The 19191-nt window shown below is 44.0% G+C and overlaps 1 protein-coding gene across 2 annotated transcripts in view; it reads right to left on the bottom strand.

Annotated features, from left to right (window-relative positions):
* The window catches only part of lmf1 (lipase maturation factor 1), a 202435-nt gene that overhangs the window by 32962 nt on the left and 150282 nt on the right, over positions 1–19191 (bottom strand). For both annotated transcript variants that reach the window (XM_007903504.2, XM_042341079.1), the window contains one exon: positions 17039–17206. In XM_007903504.2, the coding sequence (XP_007901695.2) occupies positions 17039–17206 (168 nt within the window). The remainder of the gene's footprint in view (positions 1–17038; positions 17207–19191) is intronic.

The following is a 19191-nucleotide window of genomic DNA, read 5'->3' as shown; positions in this document are numbered from 1 at the left end:
TTATTATTATTGGTCCAAGATCTGGTAATCTTTGGAGAGTGATGAATGATTACTGATCAAAATGTCCAGGAAGAAAGCTGTATGACATTCATCCAATTTTGCTGAGTATAAAAGTATTTGTAAAAGACAAAATATTTTATTACCTCTGTTCCTACTTAATATAGAAAAATACATCAGCAGGAAGGTCAGAATATAAATGACACCGACTTCAATAAGGATTCAAAGAAAATCAATCTGCAAAACAGCAACAAGTTGTAGTTTTACAGCACCTTTCAAGTTGGAGAATGTCTCAACACACTTTACAAAGACTGAGTTGGAGCCTGACTTGGGTGGGAATAGGGGTTGGGAATAGATTGCCAAAGATACAATCAAACAGCTAGTGTTTACATGGGTTTTCAAAGTGGAGAGGGAGGGAGCGAAGCAGAAGAATTTTGAAAGAGTTTTCTGGAGGGCGGGGAGGTTTAAAAAGATGGAAAGCAATAAAAAAAAGGACAGAAAGTAAAGCAAGCAAGAACGAAAGAAAGAACAAAAGAAAGAATGAGAGAAGAGTGATAGCTAAACGTACATGCCATCTACAGATTACAACCATTCTCACCCTTAGGAATGTTATGTTGAGAAACAACAACATCAACAAGATTGTATTTATAGAGCGCCTTTCACGTCGGGAGGACGTCCCAAGGCGCTGGACAGTTGGGTCGGGACCTGAGCAGGGGGGAAATGGTCAGGGTGAGGGGAAGGAAGTGAGGGAGCGAGGAGGGGGTACAGAGTCGAGATGGGAGATGAAGGCACTCTGAGAAATAGACTCTGAGTGAGGTTTTTAACTGAAGATTAATTTGAAATGAAATTGACCTTCTTCTGGGACTGGTTCTGGAAACTTCTTCCAAGAACTGGCAATCAAATGTAAACTGGTGATTGGGTGCTTCAAACATAAACAAGTTTTATTTCAGCTTTGTCATATCAAATCAAACCAGTTAACCATTGAAGCAGGTTTTCCTATAACCGGAGCCTCTATAACTACTCATTAAGAGTTACCGAAATACTAACACAAAGCAGAAAAATCAACCTAATCAGTGTGGAAAGATCGTAACTGATGACTGGAATCCTCTGTGCACGTGGATGGCTTTATTTCTGGGACAGCCGTTTTCCTGTTTCGACGCATAAAAACATGGTAATTATTGACCTAGATTTTGCCCTAGAAAACTGTCACTGCATTTTACAGTGTATCCTGCAAAGCGTTTTGAGGTATCGTTGGAAAGTGAAAGGTGCTGTAAAGTGCAATGTGTGTGTGTTTTGTAGGTAAGGTGAAGGCCACCAGATATTGGCGGAAAAACACAGTATGGATTTAGAAAGGTGATAACTGGGGCGCTGGTTGGCTTGTCAAACAGGTGACAATTTTCTAGGTAGTTCACAAAGCGAACAGAATCTTTCCCTCAGATCTCTGATTCCATTAAAACAAAATGTCATATCATTGTCAAGACAGATCTTTTAAGAGTCTTCCAAGCCTGTCAAACAGCTAGCCCCATCGCTGCACGGCAATGACACCACTAGGCTGCTCACAATGCTGTTGAGATAAGAAAGGAAGATATACTTCCCCCTAAAGCCATTCAATTACAGTTGGTTGCTGCAATTTTCTTTCTTCTGTTATCCAAGGACGTACAGTACTCTACAGTATGAAAGTGCAAAAGGCAATCATTTTAACCCTCCCCCTAGCACAATACTTAATGGACAAGCTCATAATAAAATATGCTTTGCATAACAATGATAAAAGGACAGAGATTGCTGAAACTGACAATTTACTTTCAGAGTCTAAAAGAGCAAAGCTTTTTGTTCTTAAAAGATGTATTACAGACCTGCAGCAAGGAATTGATATATGTCTGTAAAACTACAGTGGATTTTGCTTATGAATTCACTTGATAAGAGTATAATTAGGCTACATGTGTAAGATTTCACTAAATAATTTTCTGGGCACGCCCGGTGGGCAAGTCTTACTCTTCTGCAACAATCTCCATCTCTATTTTGTCTCTGTGCCTTCGGTCACCCTCCTACCCTCCACGTGTCTGCAGAGTGGCACTAGGAGCATCGGACACATTTTTGGGGTAAAAGCTGGGGTAACCTGAGTCAGGACGACCTAAACATGTAGAGGATCCCCAGAGATGAAACACTGAGCATCAAACAGTCTGAATCCAGCAATAGAGTCAAACACGGTCTTTGTCCCGAGTGATGGAGTCGTGAGAAACGGACATCCCTCCTCGCTGTCAGGAACCATGGATGTAGTGCTAGTTCATAGATGTTCGCACCAAAGGTGGTGTTTCTGAATAAACGGACTTGTTAAAGTGACTTTGATGAAATAATCGGGAGGGAGTCGTGATGCTTTAATTCATTTCACTAGTCTAATACTTTTCCAGGGTTCCTTTCCTCCGTCCTTCAGCTGAGATCATCGGATCAGCAGGAAAGCTGCACTGAGCAGAACTACAGCAAAATCAGAGGCTACTTTAGAGGCGAAGGGAGACTAACGGAGGATTGTGAATCGGTTAAAATTCTGTCCGTCCCTCTGTATCTCCAGCAGGTCTCGGTGTCAGTGCCTGTACAAACAGGCGGCAAAAGATGTCACTTACAAGGGCAACTGTGCAGAAGAGCTGGTCTCTGACAGCAGGGCAAGCTGTGCTGGTGATGGGGGCGCCGTGCTCATGCACCCAGATATGAAGGCTGCGTTCTATCGGCACAAACGCTGTGCAAGGTTGCAGCGAACGCACGCCCTGGCGTTAGCGTGCACGCAGTGCGCTCTGAATCCGCAAGTGAGAGCCAGCGTATCGGCCAGTGGTACTGTTTTAGTTTTAGCGGGTGGTGCATCATTCTGCCCACCCCCCCTCGCCACCCCCAGCAAACTTTAACCTCTTTGTTGCAAGCAAGCAGTTAGTGAGCGCTGAAGGAACCAGAGCTCAGATTTACTGCCTGTTACACAGCACAGCTGGTTTCAATGAAGGAGAGCCACTGGATGTGTGTGTTCTGAGAAACGTACAGAGAGCACCTAGAAAAGATTGCAAACTTTGGAATTTTATATTAGGCTCTAATTGGAGATTGTTCCAAATGCTCCACGATAATTACGACATTACAGCTCTCTTAAGCAGGGACAGTTTGAAGGAGGTTTGAATCAAAATGCAAGAGGAAAGGCACCAGGTAGCTGCCAGGGCTGTTGAATGGCCCCATTAGTCCTGCGTTGCTCTGTCAACATATACAACGAGACTAAGTCAAGCGGAACGGAAGGAAATTGATTCTCTTGAGAAAAATCGATTGTAATTTGTTCAAATGTTAGTTCTCTCAGGTTCTACCTAAATCTCCTGCAAACGGAACTGTGCCTAAGCAGCTTTACTCTCAGCCTCTGTACAGTACTGCTTACAAGAAGGCATGCTTGCGAGCAAGCAGATTTCTCTGTTCGGTCACTGAATGGGAATAGAGTGCTGGAAAAGATACAGTCACTACACTTCACAGTGTAATCTCATAAAACGCTGCACTATAGCCTCCCAAAGTGAAAGGCGCTATACCCAATCCAAAGATGATTATTATTTGTTTATCACTATTTAATATTATCAGTCAAGCGGTGGGTGGTGGGGGTGATGGGTTTGCTATTGGAGACCACCGCTGTTGTCTTGGGGCTCGAATCTGGGTGAACAAAGGCATTTTGCTCTCTCCAGAAGAAAGAACACTCACGGGAGCAATATCTTTAAATCTTAATTTGATAAAGAAACTGGGAATGATTCCCCTCTACAGATGTTCTATGGAACATGAAGTCATGGTGTGCCAGGACAACGCAGAAGGCTGGGGTTTCTGGGTACTGGGTAGGGCGTGACCTCCCAGTCGTCATGAGGAGGGTAAAGGGGGGGGGGGGGGAAACAGGTCTAATTGCGATAAGCTGTTGGAATCTCCTATCGGCTTTGCAGAAAGTGACGTTGGCAAAGGCTGAGGAGTGAACATTTTCTGCTCTCTTGGCTGCTGCAGGGTGGGGCAACAGAGAGGAAATTAGTGTAGTGTCACACAAGATGAAATAGGATTCAAACCTTGAGTTCACTCATTGAGGCTCCGAAGACTCCAAAAGGGCTTGAACTTTCCTCCTGTGGTTTACCATATCACCAGAACCCGCACAGACGAATGTCAGCCTTATAAACTCCCACGTATCTAGTATTTCACACAGACTGCACACTATCGGTCTGTTTGGAGCCCCCTGTAATTCTAACAAATGCACGCACACATCTCTTAGTTACCGTGAACTAACTCCGGTCGGTTGATGCTTTTCCCCTGCTGTTTCAAGCGAATTGCAAGCAAACCAACATAACGCACACACATAACTTCAAATTAAACAGTTCACAACCCAATAGTTTAAGTGCCAACTTCAATAAATGTCACAGGAAGCAATCGCAAGCACACGCACACAAATTGCGACCTGTTTGGCAGGCCATAGGACTGGCAGCCATTTATACGGTCTGGCTCTGACCCACAGCCAGTAATTTGAGCACTTATTAAAAATCATTCGAAGCTCACAACATGCATCTGAACAGAGACTCTCCTGAGCCCTGAGGTGGGGGCACCTGAAGAGACAGTGTTTTGGTAAAGATACAGTGAACCTGCCTGAGAAAGCAGAGGAAGAAAGGCATTATGCTCAGGACAGAATCTGACCTTTGCCCGCCCCCCCGCCCCCCCCGAGAGCACCATTTATTTTTATCCACACACATTACCAGGTAAGGTAATGTTAGTCAATATCTCCTATCCTGCGGTGAAGTTAACGTGCCCATTTTCAACTAACCCCGATCTAAACATAATTCAAAAGGAACAGCTGGTTCTGATTCACATAAATGCACTTTATACAAACCTGATACCAGGCTGTTACTATCAAAGAATAAGTACAAAGACCTAAAACATTGTTGCCTACACATTTATTGATATCCAATTATAAAACGTTTGCCTGCGTGTTGTGCCGTGTTTTCCAAGGCTCATGACCATTGATCCCCTGTGCTGAGGATGGGCTGTATCAAAGGGCATTACTCTTGCCTGGCACTGTTCCAGAGGACATGTGGTCCACATCAAGTTGTGTGAAATGGGCACATTCCCCGGGAGGAATCTGTCGACAATCAGTGTCTAAGTGCACATGAAGAACGGTTCCTTGGGTGAGGTCTGCCTGTTCAGGTGGACGTTAAAGATTTAAAAGAGATCCTGGCTGACAATCCCTTCACATAAGATTGTTCATTCTTTTCATGACTGCTTGTGCAGCACTACTGTGGGCAAATAGGCTGCCTACAAATATACAGTCACTACACCCTACTGTAAAATCCTTGTGAAGCGCTTTCAGAAATTTCAACGCCGTGATAAGGCGCCGGCAAATCCAAGATAGAGGGTGCAGGGGCAAATTAAAGAGAGTCACTGCAACACTGAATGCAGAAGTGGAACCAATAAGCATTATCCTTACAACGCAAGTCCACACTCCTTGGAGCGATTAAATAATTTCTTACCATTTCCTTCGGAAGAGTCTACTTTTAATCAGTGGTATTTCCACGATGACAACTTCTCAAATCAAAAACTTCCACTTAACTTCCTCAAAACAAGACAAACACGGAACTTGATTTAGATTAAACCATTCAATGGTTTTCGGGACAGCTATTGCAAAGTTTTCTGATACATTCCACCCCCTCCCCAACCCCAACAGCTGGTTCCATTTCATTTAAATTTAGCCTTTTTTTAAAAAAAAAAGCCACTTATTTCTGTTCCTGCAACACAGCCTATAATTAAAAATAAATAAAAAATCATTTATATGGTAATTGATAATTACAGCCATCTCTTTGGATCAAGTTTCCAGCTGCATTTGGAACTATTGAAAACAAATGTGTGACATTTCCTTTAACATGCCTCATCCTGCCCATAAAGTCACAATCTGTTTCCATGAAACTATCTCCAGATGACATTGGGCTTGATAAATGTTTTGAGTTCTCTGGCCTTTACCAGATGACAGGCAAAAATCCGTTTGCGCTTCCAGCAGATGCAGTCTTGGACTGAACAGTAGGAGACGAGAGCAGCTAGTCCCTGCTAATTTACTGTAATCTGCGACAATACTCGAGACTCTTGTTATTTTATGGAGATACTGTCAGGAGCCGCCAATGCAATGCGACATTCATTCCCTCAGGAGGAATCTAGCTCATTTGTTTCATTCAGTCTGCACTGTATAATTACTGAGAAGAGCTGAATGCTATTAAGTAGCGCAAGATGGCAGTGCTCCAAAACTGTGCTGTAAAACTAGCAAGGCACCTGCCCCTCGGCCATTGGTGACTGGGTCACCCAGGCAGTTCTTGTGACTTGTGATATTGGCAGGGACGCGGGAGCAGATCATCAACTGTCTGCTCCATCGGCCAGGGAACGGTGCGTGCTTCATGGATGAGGGAAGGGAAAGAACAGGCAGGAAGGAGCAGGTCTGCCTTCACGAGTGCCTTAAGCTACCGTAGGCCAACCAACGCTGGCAAATACAAGTCACTGAAGGTGTCTACGTCCCAGACCTTGATGACTCTCTCCTCGTTAAAAGTGGGGGAAGTGGGCAGTGGTTCAGACATAAAGGAAGTCAAATGTTTTTAGAGAAACAAAAACCAGTTTACTGAACAAAACCCATCACTCTGGCTTGTGAGTCATGACCTTTTAATGGCGATATTTCTCAAAGAGTCACGGATGCCGCCCGCATACTGACCCGGACCAAACTCCGTACCCACATCTCACCAGTTCTGGCCCAGGCTCCACTGGCTCCCCATCACCAAACGGATCGACTTCAAGATCCTCACACTCATGTTCAAATCCCTTCACTCCCTGGCACCGCCCTACCTCTCCGACCTCCTCACTCCCCAATCCACCACCCGGCGCCTCAGCTCAACTGGCCTCCTGCTCGTCCCTCGCACCCTCCGCCCCACCATTGGAGGTCTCGTTTTCAGCCACTGCGCCCCGAAACTCTGGAACGCTCTCCCTCAATCCCTCTACCTTGCCCCCTCTCTCCCCTTTTTCAAGTCCCGCCTGAAAGCCTTCCTCTTCGACTGTTCTTACGGCCACCTAGCCCCTCCCCCCGGCTCGGAGTCAGGCTCCGCCCCTGTTAAGCGCTCTGAGATGCTACCCTGCGTGGAGGGTGTTATGTAAGTGCAAGTTGTTGTTGCTGGATTCCATCAGAATGGGCTGGCCATGGTACGCAAGACCAACCGAGCTCTTCGGCTCTACTGAGCTCATCCACCCAGAACTTCTGCCCTACTGTCCTCAAGTTACAGCATCAGGCTCTTTCATATCGGGTTCAATGAAGCTCGTTGGTATCCTCTGCACTGTCTTTAGCGTCTAGGCAGTGCCCACAGGCTGTTGGGACCAGAATTGAAGCAGTTCCATTAGCCCCAGCCTAGCCAGAGCCCAGTGTATACTGAGCAAGATGAGCAAGATCCCCCCACCCCTATGTTCACCTCACCAACCTACTGACTGTTAATTGAGTGTAGAAGAAGCACTGAATAAACCAGGTTTTGTCAACCTCAAAAACTCAATTTCACTGGGTTCCTTATAAAAGAGGTACGTAAGACATTCAAGTAGGTTGTTACGGTAAACATTGCTGTCAAATACAACAAGGCAACAAGGACAAAGAGACGAGATTGAATGAAGGGTGTGAAGAGCAGCTTTAGGACACACACCTGGAAGTATTTCTTTCCCCCCCTAGGGAACCTATCAGCTTCTGTCCACAGTCAGCATCCAGGAACACAGGCTATCCTGCAGGGCTGGGGGTGAAGAGGAGCAAAGATTGGAAACTCTCCTCCCCCCACCCCCCAACCCCCCACCCCCGCTATTCCTCTCTCGCCCCCAGCACTGCCCTGGGTGAGAGAGAGAGCACTTAAATCAGAATACAATTCCAGCCAAATGCCTAATGTGTGAAAGCTGACTGCTGCGGAGAAAATCCCTTTCCCCTTGCAACTTTCATCACACGAGACAGCACAAGGGAAAGTAGTTTTATTCCCTTATTTGTGACATTCAAAGGGCCGTGTGTATCTTCCCATTCTCTAAAACCTGTGGTCTAAGCAGGCCTGAGTTGGCCTCTGTGGTGGATGCCGCCTGTAGCTGGCGCCAGTGCTAACAGCAGGCTTGCCTACGTGTCCGTGCATCAGCTGAGTGAGCCCATGATTGCAAATGACTGACTGCTCCTTCCGGGCAGATCACAAGATCGGTGTATAACATGGGAAGCAAATCGGTGTAAAATAGCTGTGTTTTCTGAAAGATTGAGAGTCTTTCCAACTAAGTCTTGTGACATCATTTAAAAACTATTCTGGTAAGACATGCATCTATTTCAGTGGAAGAAATATTCTGCTTGCAATGGCAGTGTCCACTGTTGTCTTAATATCCTACATGGATAGCAGTGCTTTGAAACAGTTAAACAATGTGATAGTGCGCTATGTCAAATGCAAACATTATTAATGCAGAATATTAAAAAAAAAATTCTTAAAAAAACTTGCTTAACTTTCTGGGATACACCGAATTTCCAGGTCAGGAAAGAGCTGTGTCATACTGACTACGTCTATACCAAGTCAGGGTGTTGGCACACCTGGCAACTCATGCCAATAAACATCCAGAAATCTATAAACGTCCAGATTGAAAGATCCAGCCTGAAGATCTTTGCATTTAATCATTCACTCGTCCGTTCAAACCAAATAAAAAGGACTGGCAACACTTAACAAAAACATGTCCTTTTACACAAGAGTGATTAGAGTTCCATGCTGTCTTGGCATCCTTGGGTGAAGCCCATTTGGCTGAAACGCCAAATGGTGAGCTCTGGAAGTCAGCTAATTGTGGAACATTTTATGCTTGAATCAGAATTTACTTTTACGAGCTCTGCTTCTGTGGTGGCTCAAGAAGAGACGTAAGATTTTAAGATTGCCAGAAGGAGAACGTCTCAAAATGGGAAAGAAGATCTTGCACGTGCTCTCTGGGAAAAATAGAACAAATGGCTTTCTCCCAAGGAAACTCATTGTGGTGCTGTAGTGCATGGGTTGAGCCCTGATTTGCTGAGGGTGCAGGTGTACCTGAACTTCCTGTACACCTAGCTTCTGAAGCTGATGTGCCAGCTTCCTACTGTAAAAACACGGGCAACTTCCTATTTTGTGAAATTGCTGTTGGCATCAATTTCTGCAAGAAGCGTTGCTGATGTCACTTTCAGCGCCTTGGGACGTCCTCCCGACGTGAAAGGCGCTCTATAAATGGAATCTTGTTGTTGTTGTTCCTGCGTGTCAATGTGCACAGGAAGCGCCATAAGTATCCCAGGAACCAGGAAGTGACCACGGAAACAGTGCCCGCACATAGCACGGCATACTCACAGGCGACATCAGTGACGACCTGGCATTCCGCAGATGGGAATTTCAGGAAATAGGACACAATTCCCAACTTCCCAAATGCGTATTTGTGCTTCTGTGGGCGTTGGCGAAGTGAGTTCCCAGTAGAGTTACTTCTTGAGAATGATAGATTGCTCCACTTCCAAAACTCAGCTTCCCACATACCCTAGACCGGTCAAACTGTGATGCCCGTGACAAGCAATGTCAGACAAACATAAACAATAGCCATCGCCAGAAGGGTCAACAAAACTGGAATGGTTGATTGCGCTAAAAAAAAATTTACTCTTACTGGTTGCTTTTTACTTCAAATCTCGGATCACCATAACATACATCTCACAATAAGCATAATAATAATAATAATAATCCTTGCATTTGATATAGCACCTTAGCACATCTTCTGGACGTCTCAAATCGCTTCACAGAATATACTGTAAAGGGAATTGACTGTATATTTTGTGGGCGAAATGCAGCATCCAAATGCGCACAGTAGGGTCCCACAAACAGTCGTGGATTAAGTGACCAAATTATTTTTTTTGAAGGAATTATTACCCCTGGAAAAGAAATCTACCAATCAACTAACAACCGGGTTCCTGCTCACTGCTAGGTAAACAGATGCGTGTGGAGTACGGCAACTTGCCTAACATTTCGCCTTGCCCGGGAATCAAATCCAGGTCCTTTCGCTTGCGAGGCGAGTGCTCTAACCACTGAGCTACAGGACTCCACCTGTATAACAACCTGTATATCACATATTGACGCAATGGGCCGAATGGCCTTCTCCTGCGCAGTGAATTTCTATCTGCTGGTCACTCACAGAAAGGTTCAGAGAACTAAAACATCCCAGGTGCAGTAAAGTTTGCTGAGTGGACAGCATCCAGTTTCAGTGCTGAAGGATTAGCTGGAGGGCACTCCTTCCCTATGGCTCGTCTTGAGTATCGTCACTTAGACATCAACTCGTGACATGTCCTGCGGCAGCAATAACCTCCGGGCAAAACGTCAACGCTGAACTTCTTCCACCTTCCCTCCTTTTGCCATCGCTTTTCAAAGGTTCATACCGAAGAACAGAAGACAAATCTGAGGAGTCTCAAGTTTCTTTTGTTTAGCTGCCCTAGAACCACTTGAGCCGGGCTGTGGCAGGTTAGTGTTACACCAACGTTTTTAGATGTTGCCTACAGCGGGAGGTAATGCATCTGCAGTAATTGTGACTAACAGTTGAAATGGCTAAGTGTGTGGCTTTAGAGAGATCTGAAATTCAAGTCACTGGGAAAGACGACAGAATGAAACGCGGAACGTAGCGACCCTGTGATTCACCGCTGCGCTCATTCCCTGCAATTTCAGCAGGCTGAGAGCGCAATTAAAAAAACGTTGATTCCACTTCCCTACAGAGGGGAATTCAGCTCTGTGCTTGTAAAGCTAGCTGGCAATCCAGATAACGTACAATTCTTCACAAATAATAATCCTTGTAATAAGCCTTACACCCATCCGATAAAGTGCCCTATGACTACAAACCATCTCAAAGCAGTTCGCAGTGTTTTCTGTGAAGTGTAGTGACTGTGCGTTTGGAGGTGAACCCTGCAACCAATCTGCGCACAGCAATGTCTCACAAACAGCCTTGAAGTGAATAATATTTTTTTATTCTAGGGACTGTTGGCCAGGATATTGGGAGAAACTCCCTTCTCTATTCGAATGCTGCCATGGGGGGTTTAACGGTTTACCATCTCATCCAAAGGATGGCACCTCCAGCCATCCTGCACTTCCCCAGCCCTGCATTGAAGTGTTAGACTACACATTCAAAGTCCCAACATGGGGCTTGAACCCAACAACAAGCTGACTCAAGAGGCGAGACTGCTACCAGCTGAGTCAGGCTTGCACTGTAAAGCAACAAATAACTAGATCGAGAGATGAACTGTTCTCTTCAAACTGTGGGGTTAGAGTGGGGAACAGACTTGGTCATTAGTTCATATCCCCAAAGCTGTAGACTCAAACTTTACCCTCTTTCAGTGCTTTCAGTGCTGAGGAAACACAGACAATAGCCCGTAGCTGAGTGGGCTCCTGTATCACAGGGGTGCGTGCAGAGATTTTCAGTGAAGTCCCATACCGTAGAACAATGATTTATTTAAGGAATGTGTTTGGTTTTAGAGTCAGAAAATGGCTTACTTTTAAAAGAGCGAACCAATCGTAAATCCTAAGCAGCACCACACAAATCATTTGTGAGAGAAATTTTCACCCTCAAATAATCCACCGCTTGGGGAAGGAAGGGGGATCGTGGAAAGGATATTGCATCTGTGTGGCTTGTTCCTGAAGTCCATTAATATCTTCACCAAGTTGGTCATTTTGATTTATTTACCCATTGGATAAAATATCACACTTTCTTTACATGTATTTAAGTTTAGATTTGGCCTATCAAAAAACATTTGATTTTTGATTGCATAAAATCTCACAATATTAGCAAATTCTCAAATTTCTGAACATCTGGAGTGGATAAGAAGCCATAAAATCCAGGGACCAATAAGTCGTTTGAAGCATTCGTTGAAACAAAGTGCCAGCCAGCCATTTTTTTTAACCTACAAGTTTTTAACGACTAATTTAACAGAGTAGTGGACAGAGCTCTCAGCAAATTCCATGATCTTGACAGTTAGCGGGAATGAGGCCATTGCTGATAACTCAAAGCGTTAGTATGGTTAACACAAGAATGATAGTTGCCAAACAGTTTACAGAAAATAATTGTGACTGAACGGGACTTGAGGCAGGGCTGTTCATAGCGTATTTTGGGAATAAAATTAATTTTGTATTGGGGTGAAGGGAACCATCAAGATTGGAAAGATGAGGATTGAGCATCAGACAAATTAGGAACAAGAAGCTTCTGTGATCTCAAGTTCCAAGTTACGGAAACCGAGCAAACTAGAGCGCTCCAAATTCCTGAATGAATTTGAGTTGCTGCCAACAACAACAACAACTTGCACTTATATAGTGCTCTGGAGAACTTGGCTCGAGTTTGGATTTGAAGAAAATAAACGGAAGAGGCAAAGTATGGAGCTTGATGAGAACAAAATAGAAGCAATGACAATAGTAGTATTGATAAATAGGGGGAAAGATGGGTGGATTTGGAGAAAGGAGGTTGTAGATTAAAAGAATCACATTAGATAGATAGACCACCACGCCAGAATCTGGAGAGTGATCCCAGAAAACTCTCTCCAGAAAGGGAAGCAATATTTGTCTTGGACAGACTTGGACTTTATAGAATTAAGGATTTGGTGAGGGTTATTTTTTAACAATTAAAAACATTTCTTGGATACTGAAAGGTTGTTCCTTCCTCGAATAATATATTTTCAGCCTACTTTGATTTTTTTATATATATATTATGTATATGTATACTGTACATACAAAGACATATATATACACACACATATAAATATATATATATTATAAATTGGACCACAAGTTCTCTTTAAAGCTACCAGGAAATTTCCACAGGAATCTTTGTTTTAACAATGAATGACTTGCTCAGTAACAAAACAACTCTTTTTAATTAGTTTATGTCAAGACCACTTCTGGGTGTATTTTGATGACTTACAGCACCCCAACAAGATCTTATATTCCTGCTAATGCACTTAAATACCCGAGTCCCAGAGGTTTTAAATGGTAGTTCAGAGCTGTGATTCAGTTCAGCAACATTTTAATCACCGATAAATCATTATATAAGGCTATCAACGAAAACCAGCTGAAGGTACTAACTAGGCCGTGCACTGGTGTGACAGCGTGCTGTGATCAGATTGACGGCCACTCACCTTATAGGCTATTCCCAGTCTCGGCAACACAGTCATCGACGTGATGCCAAGCCTAAGGTACCATTGTTGCTCGAGTGACGTTTTAAAACTGTTGGCTAAATGGTGAAGTGGCTGGAATGGATATTAAAGTCCATTTGGAACAATGTCTCAGGTTACGGGAATCATTAATCCTGGCTGAGTCGCAAATTGGGAATTGTGTTGGTGCGTCACACCGAACAGTGGGGACTTCCGACCACACACATTAACGCCTCACAGCCTTTTACAAAGACCACGGGGATCACGGTGATAAGATGACTTCACGTCATGTCAACAAAACAGAGATGGAAATCAACTTATAATTCAATTGAACTAATTTCACTTAAACCTCTCCCACCCGCCCCCCACCCTTACTCCTCCTCATATTCCTGTTTAGAAAATCTGAGCTAGTTTAGTACAGACACAGAAAAATAACTACTGTGGTCATCCCACAATACCAGGCAAAGCCACAGACAGGAAACAGAATTTTTTTATACATACACAACTACGTTTTTAGATCGCTTCCTAAGCCACAAATTCTACGAGGAGTTTTTCTCAACCCATTCCAATTTGCAGCTCTTTGATTGGTGCAAGTAAAGAGAGAAAGATGTACTTTAGCGCAGGGCTGCTTTTAACTCACAAATCAACAGCCTTTAAAGCATTCCAGCAATTACAGACCCAGTACTTTAGAAGGAAATGAAACTCTCGGGTGAGAATGGTAAATATTTACCCCCAGATGCATTCCCAGTCGAACACAGTGTCGCAATGTTACTGTAGAAGTTTGCAAAGACGTTATCCTATTTGAAGAGCGCTGCATAAAGCAAGTTGTTGTTGTATAGGAACAGCAGAACTCTTGCTCTGAGCTGTTTCTCCCCCGCTACGCAGCCAACCACAAGACAAAAGCCGCAATCTGCCAAAACAGGCACGTGATCCAGCTCCATGGATGGCGTCACTGAGAATAATACCAACAACAAGTTACATTTATTTGTATGGTGCCTTTCACGTCAGGAGGACGTCCCAAGGAGCTGTACTGTTAGGGATCTGCACCCGAGTTGGTAGTTGGGATCAGGAAGGGTAGAGGGTGGGGGAGGGTTGGGGTAGGAGGGTGACCAAAGGCACATATCAGTAATATCACGTCAGTAATGTTTTGTCGTTAGTCCCCATTGTGTGACGTTTTGGGCAATGACGCAGAGGGAGGTTAGAGGAGAGCAGAATGGCTGATTTTGGAAAGGAGAGGCTCACAGAGCTGAAATTCACATTAGAAAAAAAGATGGGGTGGGGTTAGGGGGAGAAAAATAATCCACGGTCTTTAAATCACTAGATACATAGCCCAGAGACCTTGACTACAAGAGCAGAACTAAAGAACAAAATTATAAACTTAAATATTAAGCAGGAGTTTCTCATGACCATATTGTTATTGTTAAAACAATCCCTTAGTAGTCGGGAGGGGGGGGTAGGGGGAGAGGCAACAGGATACTGATGCATCAAAGCATGGTATAGACTTTGAGAAAATTCTAACATGTGAAATGGTAGCTTTCTTTCTCCAGGCTAGATTGGGTAGATGTAACAGAATATGGAGACCAGCTCGGAATAATCCATCAATCACTGTGACTAGTTAAGCATTCAAGATTTTGCCAGCTTGGTTTTCCTGACTTCTCTGTGGTTTTATTAATCACAGATCATAATGTCCATCTTCCTCTCACTTATAAGTGTGCAATCTTTTCATCCTTAGTTATTGTTTCACTAATCAACTGTTTGTTTATCCAAAAATAAATGGGCAATCTTAATGAAGTTTAAAAGAAAGTGTGTGAAGTGCAGCCCAACTGGTATAAGTGACTTGCTCCAGGGGGTGTTCGTGGAAAGATATACTGTACCTGATATTTTCCCATAAATAATCCAGGTGTGGGCTATATATTGGGAGATAATGTTTCATTAAATTGCAACTCAATTTGCTGTACTAATGTACATTAATAACCAAACCAACATCCCTGCAGCAGCCAAGCCAAGGGGGCAAGTAACATACAATTTGATATTTCACTCACCTATTCAAGAATTATATGTGAATGGGCAGAAGTTTGTGGGCTCAATCTCCCCCACACGTTTCAGCTCATAGTCGAGGCCAAAACTCCAGTGCAATACTCGGGGCACCACTGCGTTGTCAGAGGTGCCGTCTTTTAAATGAGACATTAAACCAAGATTCTGTTTGCCTGTTCAGGTGCACATTAATCTCGTGGCACTATTCGAAAAGAGAAGAGAGTTTTTCTCTCCCAGTACCAACTCTCATGTTGTTGAGGATCTCAGGCAGTTTTGCTTAAAGAGGCCATTTCGGCATCATTTCTAAGAAAAGGGCTGTTTTGGGGGCACTCACAACCTCTTGGAAAGGTAAGAGCTGAAGCAGCCAATTTATCAGGAGTGTGAGGCCAGACTGAAGTTGGATAATTTGGAAGAAATGGACCAGAACCAAGCTTTTCTGGCTGCATATCTTTGGCTGCGAATGGCTGAAATGTGCTGAAAAAGGTGGAGACAGCGACACCTCAACTCCATTTATTCAAATAAAACCATTATTAAAAGTACTTTTAAGTACTGAGGAGTCCTGTAGCTCAATGGTTAGAGCACTCGCCTCGCAAGCGAGAGACCTAGGTTCAATTCCCATCAGGGTGAAACCTTGGGCAAGTTTCCTTACTCCACACACCTGATAATAGCCCCTCAAGAAATAAACAAATAATAATAATTTGGTCACTTCAATCCACGACTGTTTGTGGAACGCTGCTGTGCGCAATTGGCAGCCGCGTTTCGCCCATAAATATATAGTCAATTCACTTTACAGGATATCCTGTGAAGCGCTTTGAAACGTTTAGAAGAAATGAATAGTGCTATATCAAATGCAAGGATTCTTCTTCTTATATTATTACTTTGCTTGGCAATTACACTGAAATGGTATTGAGGTAAATAAAACACAAACGGAGTCTCTCAATGAGTACAGACACACCATGCATAATTCAGTGTCGGGCGAAAAATAACCTGTCTCCTTTTCTAAAAGCATTCAGCTGATCTTTGATCAATTCACAAGGCCAACGTGGAAACTTCATGGCTGGAGAATGAAACTGCATCCTTCAGAGCAAACCACGTGACTCCGGATGTGGTAAATAAGCAGTTCTTTAATGTAAAAATCTAACACCAACATCAGTTTCAGATTCTTGGCATTCGAGGTCTGGACACAGTTTGGCTTCATTCTGTCCCCTCCCACCTCGGAATGTAACACACTCTGAATATAAAGCGCACGATTAAAAGGCAAAATAATATAAGAGCATGTTCTTGCAGCTGGTACCCTTAACAACATGGCTGTTGTTTTTGAGTCAGTTGAGATTCAATAAATGTATCTGAACACAAGCAGGCAAGGTTACCACCAATTTCTAAGTTTGAGCAATTAACTGGGGAGAAAGCGTTATCAGCCTGTACACTACGTCCTCATTATAAGGCTTGAAGTTGCAACATGGCGCTATACCAAATGTAGGGATTATTATTATTATCTAAATTGTAAAGCACCTTAAGTTTGTTTTGTTTTCATGATCTATTTTACACTCTAAGTGATTCCCTCCATCAAACGCACAAATAAGCTCTTGTGGATAAGCTCTTAAACTCATTCGACAAGCGCCCTGGAGAGAAAACGTTGCGCTGAAGAAGAAAAGAAACCAAACTCACTCTGTTAACCAAACCTGTGCTGCGTGATGTTGGTGGCCGATCAGATTATCTTCCCGCGACTGAAATCCACACACGCTATTATTTCACGTGAGCGTTTTAGCAAGGGAGATTGTGCCATGTGATCACAGACTGCCAGAAGAGGCACAAAATCTAGAAAGGTACCTGGAATAGAATCTGGAGAACTCCATGGATTGCACACATCCGGCGGCCCAGGAAAAGGAAGAATGGCACAACCAGCTCAATTAAATGATTGCCAAGAACTTCGAAGGAATGGAACCACCACGGTGATCGGTGCATGTAGTAAGCAATAGGATTTGGCACAGGCTGAGTCTGTAACACAGGAGACGAAAAAGGGAGGTTAATAAATGAGAAGACTTCGGTTCAGAGCCAGACTAAACCATTCAACACCCGTATGACCAAATCTTGATCTGTTATCAGTCTAGTATTGGTGACAATCAATGGATGTAGATGATTAGAAAAAATATGTGTGGGGTTACGGATTTCGATCTGAACAGAGGAGGAATGTCTCGCTCATATCATGGAACCAGAACTGGATGCAATACTCTAGGTGTGGTCTGACCAGAGTATGACTGGTTGGTTAGTGCAAACATATTGCTACTGCAGTATTTGTTGGAACTACGCAGGACTTTTAAGTCTCTGCTAACAGAGGAATGAGTAAATGTCAAGAGGACATCGAGAGCAGAGGATGCACTCAACACAATCTTTTACTTGTTGCTGAGTCACATGTTGCTAACTCACTGAGTGTCCATTATCCTGAAATATAACATGATAAAACTATGTCTTCACTGCCAACAAGCAGTGATAATGATCTCTGCGCAACCTGGAATTAATAAACCTGGTCCTTGTATTTGGATTAACTGAATGCAGAATCCCCCTGAGGTCACCACCGCATCCTTCCTTCCTTCCAACACCACTGGAGGAAGCCGTCTGCTATGGCTAGGAGTTTACCAATTGCACTGGTTAAGGGTCACAAAATTATTACTTCCCAGGTCACCAAGGCGCATGTGTTTGAAATGCTTCCCAAGGCATTTCCTGAGAGGAAGCAATTCAACTTGCTGTGATGTCAAATGCAGCCGGCTTCATTTTTAGTGATGTTTCAATTTTTAGGTTGAGATCCTTCAATTGCACAAGACGGGAATATTAATATTGTGTTTCACCTCAGCTACATTGTTAAAAAAAATGTTTTGAAATGGAATGGGAAACTGATCAGGAGATTGGGTTGAGAGTGGGTGCAGATAGTAACCAAACAACGGGGCTGTTGCTAAACAACAACAACAACAAGATTGCATTTATAGAGCACCTTTCACGTCGGGAGGACGTCCCAAGGCGCTGGACAGTTGGGTCGGGACCCGAGCAGGGGGGAAATGGTCACGGTGAGCGGAGGGAAGGGAGGGAGCGAGGAGGGGGTAAAGAGTCGAGAGGGGAGGTGAAGGCACGGTTGAGACCGGCCTTGAAGGAGGAAAGAGAGGAGGCGGCGAAGCACTGGGGGATGGAGTTCCAGAGCCTTGGGGCTGAGAGGCTGAAGGCCCGGCCATCGATGGTAGGGCGGTTCGGGCGGGGGATGTGGAGCAGACCGGAGCCAGAGGAACGGAGGGTTCGGGCAGGTAAGTAGGGGGATAGTAGGTCGGAGAGGTAGGAAGGAGCAAGACCGTGAATGGTCAAAACGGTTTCATAAGAAAAATGGAAACTTTTTTTTTACTGAATACTTTTCAGGCATAGAAAGAACACTCCATTACCCAGCAACGGGGACTCATTTGTGATATTTGCAAACCTTTTTTTGTTAATTGTGACTTCTGGAGGGACTGGATATTCTGGCCAGAGAACACTTGCACCTGATCAACTCCAAGATTGGATTCCCCCGCTGACAATCTATGAACTTCGAATGGAAGTGCTCCAGTCAAAATCGGGATCCAGTTTCAGGAATCTGAGTGGGAACCCACTGGCTCATGCAGGAAGGCCAAACGGGATTAAATTCTTCCAACCCGGTAAACCACACCCCAGTCCCCCAGTATTTTACATGCCAGCTTGCTTTGATAATACTCTTATAATTTAAGATCTCAGTAAAAACTGCAAACCCTCTGTCTGACAACTGACTTACACCCTATGTTGGATGGCCAAGGACTCAGATCGACCAATATCACTGTCAGGCTTGTGTGAACACCAGTGTACAGAGAGCTCTTTTATATGCGCCCTTCACCCGGGGTAGCGTCCCAGAGTGCTTGTGGAATAATGTGGAATAACAGTGCATCCTCATTGCCATCCAGTGTAAGACGCTAAAGCAATGTTGGTTAAAT

The sequence above is a fragment of the Callorhinchus milii genome, unplaced genomic scaffold, assembly GCF_018977255.1.
Source record: "Callorhinchus milii isolate IMCB2004 unplaced genomic scaffold, IMCB_Cmil_1.0 Scaffold16, whole genome shotgun sequence".
Classification (NCBI taxonomy): domain Eukaryota; kingdom Metazoa; phylum Chordata; class Chondrichthyes; order Chimaeriformes; family Callorhinchidae; genus Callorhinchus; species Callorhinchus milii.
Note: the sequence above shows the minus strand (reverse complement) of the source record. Positions and strands in the feature narration are given on the sequence as shown.